General features: G+C 45.7%; 2 protein-coding genes and 4 non-coding genes across 6 annotated transcripts in view; 3 read left to right on the top strand and 3 right to left on the bottom strand.

Annotated features, from left to right (window-relative positions):
* Positions 1-898: 898 nt before the first annotated feature.
* On the bottom strand, positions 899-5,653 carry LOC117730360 (nucleolar protein 56-like). Its single transcript, XM_034532038.1, has 11 exons — positions 5,567-5,653; positions 5,104-5,308; positions 4,645-4,809; positions 4,235-4,433; positions 3,958-4,145; positions 3,508-3,659; positions 3,226-3,326; positions 2,269-2,417; positions 1,947-2,068; positions 1,616-1,717; positions 899-1,371 (listed from the first exon to the last, which is right to left on the bottom strand). The coding sequence occupies exons 1-11, from the start codon at positions 5,651-5,653 to the stop codon at positions 1,099-1,101; spliced, it is 1,743 nt and encodes a 580-aa protein (XP_034387929.1). The 3' UTR covers positions 899-1,098.
* On the bottom strand, positions 1,808-1,873 carry LOC117731537. Its single transcript, XR_004609546.1, has one exon. It is a non-coding gene; the product is annotated as a small nucleolar RNA SNORD57 (small nucleolar RNA).
* LOC117731539 lies at positions 3,739-3,864 on the bottom strand. The gene has a single exon (XR_004609548.1). It is a non-coding gene; the product is annotated as a small nucleolar RNA SNORA26 (small nucleolar RNA).
* Positions 5,654-11,849: 6,196 nt separating the features above from the next.
* LOC117731221 (nucleolar protein 56-like) overlaps positions 11,850-16,663 on the top strand; it is a 5,107-nt gene continuing 293 nt past the window's right edge. The window contains exons 1-11 of the mRNA XM_034533423.1: positions 11,850-11,964; positions 12,553-12,757; positions 13,052-13,216; positions 13,424-13,622; positions 13,712-13,899; positions 14,198-14,349; positions 14,531-14,631; positions 15,440-15,588; positions 15,789-15,910; positions 16,138-16,239; positions 16,484-16,663. The exon at positions 16,484-16,663 is cut by the window's right edge and continues 293 nt beyond it. Of these exons, the coding sequence (XP_034389314.1) occupies positions 11,962-11,964; positions 12,553-12,757; positions 13,052-13,216; positions 13,424-13,622; positions 13,712-13,899; positions 14,198-14,349; positions 14,531-14,631; positions 15,440-15,588; positions 15,789-15,910; positions 16,138-16,239; positions 16,484-16,663 (1,566 nt within the window). The 5' untranslated portion in view covers positions 11,850-11,961. The remainder of the gene's footprint in view (positions 11,965-12,552; positions 12,758-13,051; positions 13,217-13,423; positions 13,623-13,711; positions 13,900-14,197; positions 14,350-14,530; positions 14,632-15,439; positions 15,589-15,788; positions 15,911-16,137; positions 16,240-16,483) is intronic.
* On the top strand, positions 13,993-14,118 carry LOC117731538. Its single transcript, XR_004609547.1, has one exon. It is a non-coding gene; the product is annotated as a small nucleolar RNA SNORA26 (small nucleolar RNA).
* On the top strand, positions 15,984-16,049 carry LOC117731536. Its single transcript, XR_004609545.1, has one exon. It is a non-coding gene; the product is annotated as a small nucleolar RNA SNORD57 (small nucleolar RNA).

The raw sequence follows: 16,663 nt of genomic DNA, 5'->3' as shown, positions 1-16,663 counted from the left end.
AGCCCGCACCGACTATGGGCAGGCTAACTGATGTAGCTAACGTGTGAGCTTCGATGGTGCATCGAACCCACTGAGAACTGCCTCCAACACAGCAAATGAACTACTCGTGTTACCGTTATCATGAAGGGGGGCAGAGGAAGAGCTCTACATGTGACACGCTGAGCAGAGAGCGAGCAGGAGGGGGCCAGAAGGAAGCTATCGCTATCCGCTAAGCTAGCACGGTGGCTAACGTTAGCGGAACTAAACAACGTGAAAATAAGACTGTTGGATTTGTAGCGATACGTCGCTAAAAGAAGGAGAGATCCGAGTGTTTAAATGTGTAAGATGTACAGCAGGTAATCAGCCCTTTGTACTAAAGAATATCACACAATTACCGTATCAGCTCCGGCTAAACCAAGCGATCAGAAAACAGACACGCAAGAGATGGGACATGTTTCCGTGGAAACCCGTCCGAGCACCGGGAGTCACGCGCGGGTTTCGAACCCGTGAACCCGTGTGTGGCTCCCGGTGGCAGGCGAGAGCGTAACCCGCTCCTCACCGTGTATAATGCGCCATTCATCTTTTAGAATTACACAATCTTTTTTCCCCGTGTTATTAGCTTTCAAATTTACATTTTTCAAAATTATAATTATGAATGTGAAGAGTAGGAGTTCCCCCCTCCCTCCAGAATTAGACCTGTAACACGTGGAATCTTTTCACATATGCAAACTTGTGCTTTTTGGTGAAATTCGCCGTTTTGACAAATCCGAAGTTTGTTTGGTGGGGTATCGATACTAAAAGAGCACGTGATCACAGAGCACGTGATGGTCCGCACGTGATGCCGTCTACACGCATTGACTGCAAGGGGGCGGGGCTTCCCAGCGCTCACTGGGGAGACGTCACAGAAAAGATCATGAGCTCACGTTCAGTGATTTAATGGACAAGTTATTTACAGAAGTACAATCACCGACTTTGAAGGCACAGTTAAGCATTTCTTTGCAGTCTAACCAGTTTAGAGGTTGAAAAACAAAACACAGAGAGCCGCTTACATAACCTTCAGATAAGTAAAAAAAATAAAGCTGTACACAAAATATAAAGATCAGTCTTTGACCACAGTCTCTAATCTGTGGACTTTTTCTTCTTCTTCTTGGACACCGGTGTTTCTGGGAGCTCTTCTGCAGCCACAGTCTCAGATTTGCGTTTCTTCTTCTTCTTGGAAGGAGTTTCAGTTTCCTCTGCTCCGTTATCTGTGGCAGCGACTTCCTCTGCAGGAACCTCCACAGTCTCAGATCTGCGTTTCTTCTTCTTCTTGGCTGGCGTGTCCTCTACCTCCATCTCCTCGGCCGCTGGCTTCTTCTTCCCGACGGGGGTTTCTGCGTCTCCATTCTCAGCCTGAGAGAGAGAGAGTAGAGAAGGTAAGCCACCATATGATGTTGTTTATACTGCCAGACGAGCGCTAAATTCATATACACATGTATATGCAATGTCCGACTCACTTCAGTGACCAGGTCCATTGTGTGGGACCAGCCAATGGTTAGGAGTCAGGCTGCTCTAGCATGTCGTACACTGAGACAGGACCACGAGGAGGTCGAGGCTCAAATCGAAACATGCGGCCTGAGCTTCAGTTCATGCTCACCTCAGCGTCGCCGTTTTCATCCTGCAGCTTCTTTTCACGCTTCTTGCGTTTCTTTTCCTTCTTCACCAGTTTTCTCTTGAGCTCAGTTACGACATCAGTGGCCTGAGAGGAAGAGGAGAAACACAATTAAATAAAATCACTCAACCAGGTGGAAGCGCACACACACACACACTTCTCCAGGGTGGTGATGCTGCGTCAGGCTCATTAAATCAGTGTATACCCTCAGTGAAGTCAGGAAAAGAGGCGTCATCATTCACAGCATTGACACACTGAACTCATCAAGGAGCACTAACACCATGACCCCGTGCTGCAGCGTCACGTCTGAGCTCACCTCTTTCATGGCCTCCTTCATGACGTCCACGTTCTTCCGGGGCACGTCTCCAGTTTCATAGAAGGACAGGCGCTCCTCCACCTGTTCACGCAGCTTGTCCCCGTAGACGCATGTGGGGAGCTCTGCAACGAGAAGCATTCAAGAAGTTCAATCACAAAGCCTGCAGAGGACTGGAGCTTCAGCCTCAGGCGGCTTTGCTCAGGAAGTAGCTTGTCACCACCACCCCGAGGGGTGACTACTGTTGACGAAAAATAGAGCATCACTGCAATAAAGCCACGCGTGATGCTCCTGTGGGCTTCCTCCACCAGGTGGCGTGACTCACCAGAGAAACAGTCGATGCGGGAGGCGATGGTGCACTTGTTGGCCAGATATCTGGAGATGCGGCCTTTGTTCTTGGCGGCCGCGCGGCCAATGAAGGTGGAGTGGAAGATGAGCCCGTACTTGGGGGTGTTGCCTTTAGTCTTCAGGGCTCTGAGTGGAGATACAGACCACTTTAGAGACGGAGCAACAGCTCAACAGGGGCATGAACCACAGGGCACAAGGGACCCGCTTAAGGACTCACTAACCCTCCTTGTGGAGGAAGTATCGGCCCAATAAGTATGACGTGCTCAACTATATTCATCGTAACTCTAAAGCCTGCAGAGTACCGTTATGATCTGGCCGTGTTAAAGATGAAGCCGCTCCTCGGTTGTTCAGGGTTACATTGGAAGTGTCAGCACAGTTACTCAGTGGATTGACAGATATTTGAACATCATTACAACCGAGGACGCCGACACGAGCACAAAACAATAAGTTACTGTTATCACACTAATCCACGTGCACCACTGGTGTGTTAGTGACAGAGGCACTGGGTTTAATGGCCCGCATGTCAGGTCTTGACGAGGACTCGGCAGCCCCCTAGTGGAGCGCATGGAAACGTTAAAGTGTAAACACTTTGATGAGGCGCTCAACATTCAAACTAAAAAAAGACCACGTTCTGGAATTAAATTACTTTAAACGTTCGGCACTAGTTATCCCAACAAGCTGTTAATAGTATTTAGTGATGGTTTATTGCTCTGCAAACGGCCCTTAAACTTTAACCCTTTCAGACTAACTCGTTGTTCAGATGTTCTACCTCAGTGCTGTGGGGGGCTGCTCAGACCGTGGGGGGGTGCAATAGAGCGAGTGGGATCACTCCAGAGGAGACTCGGTCTTCTCCGGTCACCCGGCTCTGCTCCTGCCCAGCCCTGCCATCACTGCAACCACCTCTTTCCCCAGCAGGGAGGGGGTGCCCCAGTACCTGAAAAGGGCCTTCTCTGCTCCCAGGATCTGGACTGTGGAGGCCGGGTACTTGGCCAGGTTGGTCAGGCTGCCGGCATGGGAGATCAGACGAGCTCCCACCTGAGAAGAACAAAGCAAGCGTTGGTCTCACTGACAAACACAGAAGAATGTATTGATTACGAAGAGAGGACCATCAGCAATCACCGGATATATTTTCAGCACATGAATCAGAGGATTGACAGATTTGGTACAACATCATTGGTCCTGCAGTAATTTCATGTAAAAACGTATTAAACCGTACCACGTCTCCAATTAAGGCCGCTAGATTTGGAGCCACTTGGATCATCTTGGAGCGCAGGTACTCCTGCAGCTCCAGCCGATAGCTGGCCAGAGACACCACCCGAGTGGAGAACCTCTCTATGTTGATCAGGTCAATGGGAGAGATGTCCATACCTGAGCAGATCAGAGGGCGTTGGTACAGACAATACTCCTCACCCACTGGGCAGTAACCATTTCAACCTGAGCTCTAAATGCTTGTTTCTCCCGACAGGATCCGAAGTGAGGATTTGTTCCTTCACTACAGGTTTATGAGAGTAGTAGTAGTACTCTGCCCCCCTGTGTTGGTCACCAAGGACACGGGTTGGTCCAGAGTGGGCAAATAGGGGGCGTGGTTATACATGTCCTTTACACATGTTAAACATCCTTCACACGCATTTCAATGTCTTAAGAACGATAAATATAATGTGCTGACCCATGGAGGAACGGGAGGCCTCCAGAATGGCCTGAGCCTTGGCGCCGTCCATCACCACTTCTTCTAGACTCGGCAAACTCTCTTCTGACAACTCCTTCCTGTTCCCGATGAGCTGAGCCATGCGGCAGTACATAGAGTTGTCCGGCACGATCTTGACCAGCTCTGGGAAGTGGTAGCCGTACCATTCACTGCAGACACAAGACAGGTAGTTAGACAGACGCACCATCATGCCACTGCAGTGGGCAAAGTGAACCACGGTGAGGCGAGGGAGCCTTACCGGACACGCATGGAGAACGTGTTGATGTCCTTGTCCAGCTGGTCCAGCAGAGCGATGGACTGTATGATCATGTTGTCCACGCGGTTGACGTTGAACTTTACTTTAGCTCTGGAGTAGCTGTGGCCCAAACCCAGCTGGGCCTTGGAGGCAGCCAGGGCAGTCAGGCCCTTCACGAGGGCGTGGAAGTGCAGACGCACACCTGACGGAGAGATGACGGGCACGTTGGGTTTCTGAGTTTTATTTATTTATTTATTTATTATGATTATTATTATGTGACCAGTCAGATTTTCAGTATAAACCTTCATGAGTTTCAGGGTCAAAAGATTGCATCACGAGAGGCCATGTTATCATTACAAAGAGATCATCCCATTTATATTTAAACGCAGGTTATTGGCAGATGGGCTCCTCACCTCGGCCGATCTCTGCCACCACCCCTCCAGTCTGGATGGAGAGGCTAAACTCTTCTTGTAAAGCGGCTCCAATCTTGGCATCTGAAACCCCCAACGTCGCTTTCTTCTTCCCAGAAAGAGGAAGGTTGGTCTCCAGGAACAACTTCAGGTCAGCGTGAACCACACCTGCAGGTAAAGCATGACTCAAAGTATTAGATTGATGCGTAATCAAGCTCAGTGTGCAGAACCTCAGACCCACAAAGACTGGTTGTGATCAGGTGTGCAGAGGCCCACTGAGCAGCTCACATGACTGTCTACAGCAATGCACAGTACCAGTGACTAGATAACTAACTCGGGCCTCGGCTGTTCAGGGTTACATTGGATGCGTCAGCACAGTTGCTCAGTGGATTGACAGATATTTGAACATCATTACAGCCGAGGACACCGACACGAGCACAAAGTAGAGAAAACCCATCTTGCCTTCAGAAATGGCGTTCATGTTCTCCAGAGCCCCCTGGGCCGACTTGAAGGGGAAGAAGGCAGCCAAGCTCACCATGCTGTTGAACTTCCCGAGGCTCAGCACGCTCTCCTCCACCTGAGGCAGCAGCATGCCGATCTCCTCCACCTCTCTGACGGCGAACAGCGCGTAGCCCGAGGCGTGCTCGAACAACACGTGGAGCAGCACCTGCGGAGGAGAACCGCTGTGAGCTCGTCAAGACTTTCCACCATTAATTAAATCACCATTTAAGGCACGTGCATACGACACCTACCCACGTGCTTTACGTCCAACATGCAGACCAATCTCAGCCCTCTGATGAGGCTCAAGCGCACGGAGATCATTGAAGAGCTCCACGTGCTCCCCAGCTAGCGACAACATGCTACATGCTAACGTCACATGGGTCAGTGGAGACACTCACCCGTCTTAAGGTGGATCCCTTCCGGCTGCTTCCTCCTCGTCGCAGGAGTCGAGGCCTTCAGGCTCTGAAGCTTCTACGTCGTCCTCCTCCTCGTTGTGAACTCCGTCCTCCATGTTCTTCTGCTCCTGCTCCTGCTCCTGCTCCTGCTTCTGCTTCTGCTCCTTCTTCTTCTTCTTTTTTTTATGGCGGATGGCAAACAGCTTCCGGGTCCATTACCGCCACCCACTAATCTGGAGTGTAGACTTAAAGAAAGTAAATCTCTTATACTAAAAAACAAACATCAAAATAAAATGAATTCTCAGATTCATTAGTCGCGCTGCCTCTAAATATTCCAGAAGAATTTTCCAGCATTCTTCACTAAAGTTTTTCTTGAGCCCCTTTATTAATATTCATTATATTTCCCTCTCCCATCTCTCTTAGCCCCTTTATTAATATTCATTATATTTCCCTCTCCCATCTCTCTTAGCCCCTTTATTAAAATGTCCCTCGTACCTCTGACAGAACAACAACACATGATCCACCGTTTCATCCTCTTTACAGAAGTCACACCTTCCATCATTATGCTTTTTAATAACATATAAGGAACTATTCAGCCCCGTACGGCCATTCCTCAGCCTCGTCATCACCCTCTCCTCTTTTCTACTTCGTCCACTAGACCCTGCACTCCCAACCAATGGTTTATTATTATTAAACAGATATCTTCCTTTGCTCCCATTCTTCCATTCATTCTGCCTTATCTTTTTGATGCGTCCCTTAATCACCACTTTAGCTTCTGACTTCCTTATTTTTAAATGAACAATATTTCTCCAATCCTTCAAAGCCCGTTTCCCTTCTCATTGCCATCGACTCCAACATGGACCACACTAAATGAACAGCCATCCACGTGTGATGGATTCTGAACAGTGGCTATAATATCTCATACAGTAATACAGTAATCTCATACAACTTTTCAAATTAGTTAGCACCGCACATGAGTCTCCCCACTGTAACCCCATAACTAGCCCATCATCTCACATGTAACCACAGGTAGGTCATCATGAGACACACTCATGGAACTCTGGGTTTACTGCTGCTGTTCTACCAGAGTTAGGGTCTTTCGATCCATCTGTAAATATGTGTATATCCATTGTGGTAATTCCTCCTGATGTATGACTTCACGATCTTACAGTTTCCCCACATTCATCTCTCATCAGCTCAAGGAGGCCCAGATCGACTTCAGGCTGAGGTAGTAACCATGGAGGAACAGCTGGAAGAACCACAGCTGGAGAACAGCTCCTATCCAACACACTAACTCCCTAGCCTTCTCCTTAGCGACCCAACCAAAGCTCTTTGTTGGCGTGTTATCATGTTCCCAGCATGGCTCAATTGCTATTGGCTATTTATTGGATGATTGTTATGTCCTTGTAAACTGACCCAATATGTCATCATTATCTGAACTCTTCTCAACTCCAATGGTATTTCCCCATTTCTACCTGCAATGCCGGCACAGATGTTGTTTTAGGGGCCCCACTGAATGCTTGTGGTTCTCGAGCTTCTCTCTGACTGAAAGCTTAGAGCCTCATGAACCTCAGGTGGTCCTTTGAGATTTCTTGAGTGTTCATTGGTTGTCTTATTCCCAAAATGCGTACGAGCTCACGGGAGGAAGAAACCGGAGGCGGAAACCCTCCTGATTCCTCTAGAAGTTTAAATGTATTTATGTTCCGTATTATCTCAGAGAAATTAATATTCTAAAAACGTAAACATTGTCAAACACGCCTGCGCGTCTCAAGACCCGGAAGGGTTAAGGGGGACACGAGGCAGTGCGTGCAAATGGAACGTCATCAGTTTGTTTTATGTTTTACAACTTAGTGATTCGAGGAGTTATAAAGTACATTTACACCATTAATCATAATCATCGTTCATAAGCAGTGAGCTTAATAGACCACGTGTCGTCATGAACACACGTGCTCTGCTGTGCCCGCGTGTGAAGCTAACTCGTGCTAACTGCACAGCTAACATTAGCTCGGCTAACACGAACGTTGACTGGTGTCTAAAAGTGACGTTTCATGCCCAATCATACTAAACCATTATGAGTGAGATTTTGTCGGGGGTGACCAACATTTTGCCGCGCACGCAGCCAAACACGTTGGTGGCTCAAATATCAGGAAATTGGAATTAATTTGGCGTTGTGCCCATGTTGTGCGCTGCATTCTGGTGGTTTGTGGGGCCCATAGTCGTTGAATGGGGCGGCTGGAGATGGACCACATTGGTTACATTCTGTGAAGCAAAGACATGGTGGTCCGCCTCCAGGAAATGTTGCTTTAAGTAGATGTTATTAAATGTTATTTCATGCATTCTAGTGGATTTTTGGGTGGTATGCTAAAGATGTGCAACACCTGAACTTATTCTGATTCATGTTCATCTGCTCATGACTTGCAGGGCCTTCTAGACTTGAGCTGAACATTCAACCAGAAAACTATTGTTGTGCCTCAATGACTGTCTATGTACCACAATATAATTAATAGACCTGTGTTTAAGATTTGACCAAGGTGGGTTGATTGACATTTTGATTACAATGGTATTCAACTAATTTTTAACTGAAACCTATATTGTTAATAATTGTATTCTTATGAGCAAAAAAGCAAAAGATGACACAAGATTAGTTAGGGAGAAATATTTTTCATTATGAAACAAAAAAGTGCAACAAATAAAGTGCTTAAACAGTAGCCTTTTTAACCAAAACAATGGTTCAACACATAAATAAAATAACAACAAATGAGGTATCAGAGATCAGAATTTTGTACGATTTGTGGGCAAGGTTGTACTGGCCTGTGGCCTTCTCGGAGGCCTTGATGACCGCTGAGGGGGCTCCAGGTCGGCCATCTTTATGGCCATGATGGAGGACACAGGCTATTTCTGGTCTTTGTTTTATTTAGTCCCACAACTGAAAACACCCTTTCAGCATCTGCATTTGAATGGGGCAACACCAGGACCAGCTTGGCTCCGGTCACCTATTGGAAATGAACCAAGAACAAAATGGAAAAACATTCCACATTTTGTTTTCAATAATACTGTAAGTATACTGTAACAAACTTCAGATACAACATGCATAGTTTGCATCATGTATGACACACTATATGATTTCATCAATAAAAGCAACAGATGTAGTCAAGCAACACCTGCCAAAATAATGTATACCTTATGTTTCCTTGTTGCCATTCCAGCCCAGAAGCTGTCCATATCTGTCCATATCTGTCCATATCTGTCCATATCTGTCCATATCGCTCTCTGTCCTGTCTGTTGCTCCTCTGTCTGTTGCCCTGTTGTTTCTATACATTGTTTAAATAATATAATAAATGTTGCTTTTGTCCTCGGCCAGGCAAAGGTCTTTTACGAGACATCTTTGTTACCTTAAAGAATTAAAATGTTTTTTAATAACTACTCTCATTTACAAAAACAGGTGCTCTCCTGCTGCATACCTTAGTCTCTAAGTTTAAGAGAGTTAACATACCTTAGTCTCTAATTTTAAGAGTTAACATACCGTAGTCTCTAAGTTTAAGAGAGTTAACATACCTTAGTCTCTAAGTTTAAGAGAATTAACATACCTTAGTCTCTGAGTTTAAGAGAGTTAACATACCTTAGTCTCTAAGTTTAAGAGAGTTAACATACATTAGTCTCTAAGTTTAAGAGAGTTAACATACCTTAGTCTCTAAGTTTAAGAGAGTTAACATACCTTAGTCTCTAAGTTTAAGAGAATTAACATACCTTAGTCTCTGAGTTTAAGAGAGTTAACATACCTTAGTCTCTAAGTTTAAGAGAGTTAACATACATTAGTCTCTAAGTTTAAGAGAGTTAACATACCTTAGTCTCTAATTTTAAGAGTTAACATACCTTAGTCTCTAAGTTTAAGAGAGTTAACATACCTTAGTCTCTAAGTTTAAGAGAATTAACATACCTTAGTCTCTGAGTTTAAGAGAGTTAACATACCTTAGTCTCTAAGTTTAAGAGAGTTAACATACCTTAGTCTCTAAGTTTAAGAGAGTTAACATACCTTAGTCTCTAAGTTTAAGAGTTAACATACCTTAGTCTCTAAGTTTAAAAGAGTTAACATACCTTAGTCTCTAAGTTTAAAAGAGTTAACATACCTTAGTCTCTAAGTTTAAGAGAGTTAACATACATTAGTCTCTAAGTTTAAGAGAGTTAACATACCTTAGTCTCTAATTTTAAGAGTTAACATACCTTAGTCTCTAAGTTTAAGAGAGTTAACATACATTAGTCTCTAAGTTTAAGAGAGTTAACATACCTTAGTCTCTAATTTTAAGAGTTAACATACCTTAGTCTCTAAGTTTAAGAGATTAACATACCTTAGTCTCTAAGTTTAAGAGTTAACATACCTTAGTCTCTAAGTTTAAGAGAGTTAACATACATTAGTCTCTAAGTTTAAGAGAGTTAACATACCTTAGTCTCTAAGTTTAAGAGAGTTAACATACATTAGTCTCTAAGTTTAAGAGAGTTAACATACCTTAGTCTCTAAGTTTAAGAGAGTTAACATACCGTAGTCTCTAAGTGTAAGAGTTAACATAACTCAGTCTCTAAGTTTAAGAGAGTTAACATACCTTAGTCTCTAAGTTTAAGAGAGTTAACATACCTTAGTCTCTAAGTTTAAGAGAGTTAACATACCTTAGTCTCTAAGTTTAAGAGAGTTAACATACCTTAGTCTCTAAGTTTAAGAGAATTAACATATCTTAGTCTCTGAGTTTAAGAGAGTTAACATACCGTAGTCTCTAAGTTAAAGAGAGTTAACATACCTTAGTCTCTAAGTTTAAGAGAGTTAACATACCTTAGTCTCTAAGTTTAAGAGAATTAACATATCTTAGTCTCTGAGTTTAAGAGAGTTAACATACCGTAGTCTCTAAGTTAAAGAGAGTTAACATACCGTAGTCTCTAAGTTTAAGAGTTAACATACCTTAGTCTCTAAGTTTAAGAGAGTTAACATACCTTAGTCTCTACGTTTAAGAGAGTTAACATACCTTAGTCTCTAAGTTTAAGAGAATTAACATATCTTAGTCTCTGAGTTTAAGAGAGTTAACATACCGTAGTCTCTAAGTTAAAGAGAGTTAACATACCGTAGTCTCTAAGTTAAAGAGAGTTAACATACCGTAGTCTCTAAGTTTAAGAGTTAACATACCTTAGTCTCTAAGTTTAAGAGAGTTAACATACCTTAGTCTCTAAGTTTAAGAGTTAACATACCGTAGTCTCTAAGTTTAAGAGTTAACATACCTTAGTCTCTAAGTTTAATAGAGTTAACATACCTTAGTCTCTGAGTTTAAGAGAGTTAACATACCTTAGTCTCTAAGTTTAAGAGAATTAACATATCTTAGTCTCTGAGTTTAAGAGAGTTAACATACCGTAGTCTCTAAGTTTAAGAGTTAACATACCGTAGTCTCTAAGTTAAAGAGAGTTAACATACCTTAGTCTCTAAGTTTAATAGAGTTAACATACCTTAGTCTCTGAGTTTAAGAGAGTTAACATACCTTAGTCTCTAAGTTTAAGAGAATTAACATATCTTAGTCTCTGAGTTTAAGAGAGTTAACATACCGTAGTCTCTAAGTTAAAGAGAGTTAACTTACCTTAGTCTCTAAGTTTAAGAGAGTTAACATACCTTAGTCTCTACGTTTAAGAGAGTTAACATACCTTAGTCTCTAAGTTTAAGAGTTAACATACCTTAGTCTCTAAGTTTAAGAGTTAACATACCTTAGTCTCTAAGTTTAAGAGAGTTAACATACCTTAGTTGCTAACTTCGGGACTCTTTGGGATAAATAGGATGTCTATGCAGCGAATAGGGTTACAGATGCGCTCCTTAGCGCCACCTATCGTCGGGGAGTTTGAAAAGGAACGAACGCGTCTCGGGGACAGACCTCCCACTCTGCCCAAAATCAGAATTTGTTTTTGCCGTGAGAAATTCGCTGTGTGGCGTGAGTGCGTGTGAAAACATGCAAATGCGTGTTTCAAGGGGTTATAAATTACATTTATTTCACCATTATTCACAAGCATTGTTTTTCTTCCTTAAACGCAGTGAGTTTAATAGATCACAGCAGCTTCCAGAGGCAACCAGTCTGTGGTTTATATATATGAACAAGTGTACTGTTTTATTTATATGTATGTGTATATATATAAATAGTGTATTACGTGTTAAATAAATACATTACATATTAAATAACAAGAGCCCTACTTAAATAACTAATTGTACTCAAATGTTGTAACCCGACTTTATTTCGTGTCCAGGAGGCGGAGCTTTCTCGGCCAAGTCTCGCGATGTTAGGCTGTTCTCACGGTATTTAACTCGTGTGACCAGAGTTGGAGCGTGTTGCAGCAGTCTTTCCCCCGGAGTGACGGAGCGAAGCAGACGTGCACTGCGCGCTGCTACAGAGAGACCCTAACCATGGTGAGACACGACGCGCACGCTGTTTGGTGATAACTAGATATTCCTTGTAGGAAACAAGATAAGTTATCCTGCGCTTTAAGGATATAAATGTCTGTTTTAATGTGTTTAACTTCCAGCTGAAGGCCTTCAGTCTGAGCTGCGTTAGCCTCCCATGTGGCTGCAGGCTAACAATCACTAGCATGGGAACTACTCACTGCCACGAGCACAGGCTCAGTAGGGCAGTCTCTCGGGAAACTTACTGGGATTTAACTTTTACTTCAATGTGTTAGCCGGGCTAACGTTAGGCAGACAATTTGAACCACGCTAACACTGCGCAGTTAGCATGCGTTAGCTTCACGCGCGGGCCCAGGGCAGCACGTGGGTTCATGACGACACGTGGTCTCGCCTGGAAGCTGCTGTGATCTATTAAGCTCACTGCTTAGCAACGATGCTCATAAATAAATAATGGCGTAAATATACTGTATAACTCGAATCATTAAGTAGTTAAAGTAGTAAACTAAAAACATGACGTTTCACAGGGCGCACGTGGTCGACGGCCATTTGCAAGCACTGCCTCGTGTCCCCTTAACCAGCGGTTCTCTTCCGCAGGTGCTGCTCCACGTGTTGTTCGAGCACGCCTCGGGCTACGCGCTGTTCGCCGTCAGAGAGGTGGAGGAGATCGGCATGCTGCTGCCTCAGGTGGAGGAGAGCGTGCTGAGCCTCGGGAAGTTCAACAGCATGGTGAGCTTGGCTGCCTTCTTCCCCTTCAAGTCGGCCCAGGGGGCTCTGGAGAACATGAACGCCATTTCTGAAGGCAAGATGGGTTTTCTCTACTTTGTGCTCGTGTCGGTGTCCTCGGCTGTAATGATGTTCAAATATCTGTCAATCCACTGAGCAACTGTGCTGACGCATCCAATGTAACCCTGAACAGCCGAGGCCCGAGTTAGTTATCTAGTCACTGGTACTGTGCATTGCTGTAGACAGTCATGTGAGCTGCTCAGTGGGCCTCTGCACACCTGATCACAACCAGTCTTTGTGGGTCTGAGGTTCTGCACACTGAGCTTGATTACGCATCAATCTAATACTTTGAGTCATGCTTTACCTGCAGGTGTGGTTCACGCTGACCTGAAGTTGTTCCTGGAGACCAACCTTCCTCTTTCTGGGAAGAAGAAAGCGACGTTGGGGGTTTCAGATGCCAAGATTGGAGCCGCTTTACAAGAAGAGTTTAGCCTCTCCATCCAGACTGGAGGGGTGGTGGCAGAGATCGGCCGAGGTGAGGAGCCCATCTGCCAATAACCTGCGTTTAAATATAAATGGGATGATCTCTTTGTAATGATAACATGGCCTCTCGTGATGCAATCTTTTGACCCTGAAACTCATGAAGGTTTATACTGAAAATCTGACTGGTCACATAATAATAATCATAATAAATAAATAAATAAAACTCAGAAACCCAACGTGCCCGTCATCTCTCCGTCAGGTGTGCGTCTGCACTTCCACGCCCTCGTGAAGGGCCTGACTGCCCTGGCTGCCTCCAAGGCCCAGCTGGGTTTGGGCCACAGCTACTCCAGAGCTAAAGTAAAGTTCAACGTCAACCGCGTGGACAACATGATCATACAGTCCATCGCTCTGCTGGACCAGCTGGACAAGGACATCAACACGTTCTCCATGCGTGTCCGGTAAGGCTCCCTCGCCTCACCGTGGTTCACTTTGCCCACTGCAGTGGCATGATGGTGCGTCTGTCTAACTACCTGTCTTGTGTCTGCAGTGAATGGTACGGCTACCACTTCCCAGAGCTGGTCAAGATCGTGCCGGACAACTCTATGTACTGCCGCATGGCTCAGCTCATCGGGAACAGGAAGGAGTTGTCAGAAGAGAGTTTGCCGAGTCTAGAAGAAGTGGTGATGGACGGCGCCAAGGCTCAGGCCATTCTGGAGGCCTCCCGTTCCTCCATGGGTCAGCACATTATATTTATCGTTCTTAAGACATTGAAATGCGTGTGAAGGATGTTTAACATGTGTAAAGGACATGTATAACCACGCCCCCTATTTGCCCACTCTGGACCAACCCGTGTCCTTGGTGACCAACACAGGGGGGCAGAGTACTACTACTACTCTCATAAACCTGTAGTGAAGGAACAAATCCTCACTTCGGATCCTGTCGGGAGAAACAAGCATTTAGAGCTCAGGTTGAAATGGTTACTGCCCAGTGGGTGAGGAGTATTGTCTGTACCAACGCCCTCTGATCTGCTCAGGTATGGACATCTCTCCCATTGACCTGATCAACATAGAGAGGTTCTCCACTCGGGTGGTGTCTCTGGCCAGCTATCGGCTGGAGCTGCAGGAGTACCTGCGCTCCAAGATGATCCAAGTGGCTCCAAATCTAGCGGCCTTAATTGGAGACGTGGTACGGTTTAATACGTTTTTACATGAAATTACTGCAGGACCAATGATGTTGTACCAAATCTGTCAATCCTCTGATTCATGTGCTGAAAATATATCCGGTGATTGCTGATGGTCCTCTCTTCGTAATCAATACATTCTTCTGTGTTTGTCAGTGAGACCAACGCTTGCTTTGTTCTTCTCAGGTGGGAGCTCGTCTGATCTCCCATGCCGGCAGCCTGACCAACCTGGCCAAGTACCCGGCCTCCACAGTCCAGATCCTGGGAGCAGAGAAGGCCCTGTTCAGGTACTGGGGCACCCCCTCCCTGCTGGGGAAAGAGGTGGTTGCAGTGATGGCAGGGCTGGGCAGGAGCAGAGCCGGGTGACCGGAGAAGACCGAGTCTCCTCTGGAGTGATCCCACTCGCTCTATTGCACCCCCCCACGGTCTGAGCAGCCCCCCACAGCACTGAGGTAGAACATCTGAACAACGAGTTAGTCTGAAAGGGTTAAAGTTTAAGGGCCGTTTGCAGAGCAATAAACCATCACTAAATACTATTAACAGCTTGTTGGGATAACTAGTGCCGAACGTTTAAAGTAATTTAATTCCAGAACGTGGTCTTTTTTTAGTTTGAATGTTGAGCGCCTCATCAAAGTGTTTACACTTTAACGTTTCCATGCGCTCCACTAGGGGGCTGCCGAGTCCTCGTCAAGACCTGACATGCGGGCCATTAAACCCAGTGCCTCTGTCACTAACACACCAGTGGTGCACGTGGATTAGTGTGATAACAGTAACTTATTGTTTTGTGCTCGTGTCGGCGTCCTCGGTTGTAATGATGTTCAAATATCTGTCAATCCACTGAGTAACTGTGCTGACACTTCCAATGTAACCCTGAACAACCGAGGAGCGGCTTCATCTTTAACACGGCCAGATCATAACGGTACTCTGCAGGCTTTAGAGTTACGATGAATATAGTTGAGCACGTCATACTTATTGGGCCGATACTTCCTCCACAAGGAGGGTTAGTGAGTCCTTAAGCGGGTCCCTTGTGCCCTGTGGTTCATGCCCCTGTTGAGCTGTTGCTCCGTCTCTAAAGTGGTCTGTATCTCCACTCAGAGCCCTGAAGACTAAAGGCAACACCCCCAAGTACGGGCTCATCTTCCACTCCACCTTCATTGGCCGCGCGGCCGCCAAGAACAAAGGCCGCATCTCCAGATATCTGGCCAACAAGTGCACCATCGCCTCCCGCATCGACTGTTTCTCTGGTGAGTCACGCCACCTGGTGGAGGAAGCCCACAGGAGCTTCACGCGTGGCTTTATTGCAGTGATGCTCTATTTTTCGTCAACAGTAGTCACCCCTCGGGGTGGTGGTGACAAGCTACTTCCTGAGCAAAGCCGCCTGAGGCTGAAGCTCCAGTCCTCTGCAGGCTTTGTGATTGAACTTCTTGAATGCTTCTCGTTGCAGAGCTCCCCACATGCGTCTACGGGGACAAGCTGCGTGAACAGGTAGAGGAGCGCCTGTCCTTCTATGAAACTGGAGACGTGCCCCGGAAGAACGTGGACGTCATGAAGGAGGCCATGAAAGAGGTGAGCTCAGACGTGACGCTGCAGCACGGGGTCATGGTGTTAGTGCTCCTTGATGAGTTCAGTGTGTCAATGCTGTGAATGATGACGCCTCTTTTCCTGACTTCACTGAGGGTATACACTGATTTAATGAGCCTGACGCAGCATCACCACCCTGGAGAAGTGTGTGTGTGTGCGCTTCCACCTGGTTGAGTGATTTTATTTAATTGTGTTTCTCCTCTTCCTCTCAGGCCACTGATGTCGTAACTGAGCTCAAGAGAAAACTGGTGAAGAAGGAAAAGAAACGCAAGAAGCGTGAAAAGAAGCTGCAGGATGAAAACGGCGACGCTGAGGTGAGCATGAACTGAAGCTCAGGCCGCATGTTTCGATTTGAGCCTCGACCTCCTCGTGGTCCTGTCTCAGTGTACGACATGCTAGAGCAGCCTGACTCCTAACCATTGGCTGGTCCCACACAATGGACCTGGTCACTGAAGTGAGTCGGACATTGCATATACATGTGTATATGAATTTAGCGCTCGTCTGGCAGTATAAACAACATCATATGGTGGCTTACCTTCTCTACTCTCTCTCTCTCAGGCTGAGAATGGAGACGCAGAAACCCCCGTCGGGAAGAAGAAGCCAGCGGCCGAGGAGATGGAGGTAGAGGACACGCCAGCCAAGAAGAAGAAGAAACGCAGATCTGAGACTGTGGAGGTTCCTGCAGAGGAAGTCGCTGCCACAGATAACGGAGCAGAGGAAACTGAAACTCCTTCCAAG

This window comes from Cyclopterus lumpus, chromosome 5 (genome assembly GCF_009769545.1).
Source record: "Cyclopterus lumpus isolate fCycLum1 chromosome 5, fCycLum1.pri, whole genome shotgun sequence".
Lineage (NCBI taxonomy): Eukaryota > Metazoa > Chordata > Actinopteri > Perciformes > Cyclopteridae > Cyclopterus > Cyclopterus lumpus.
The sequence above is the reverse complement of the archived record's forward strand: the minus strand, read 5'-3'. Positions and strand labels throughout refer to the sequence as shown.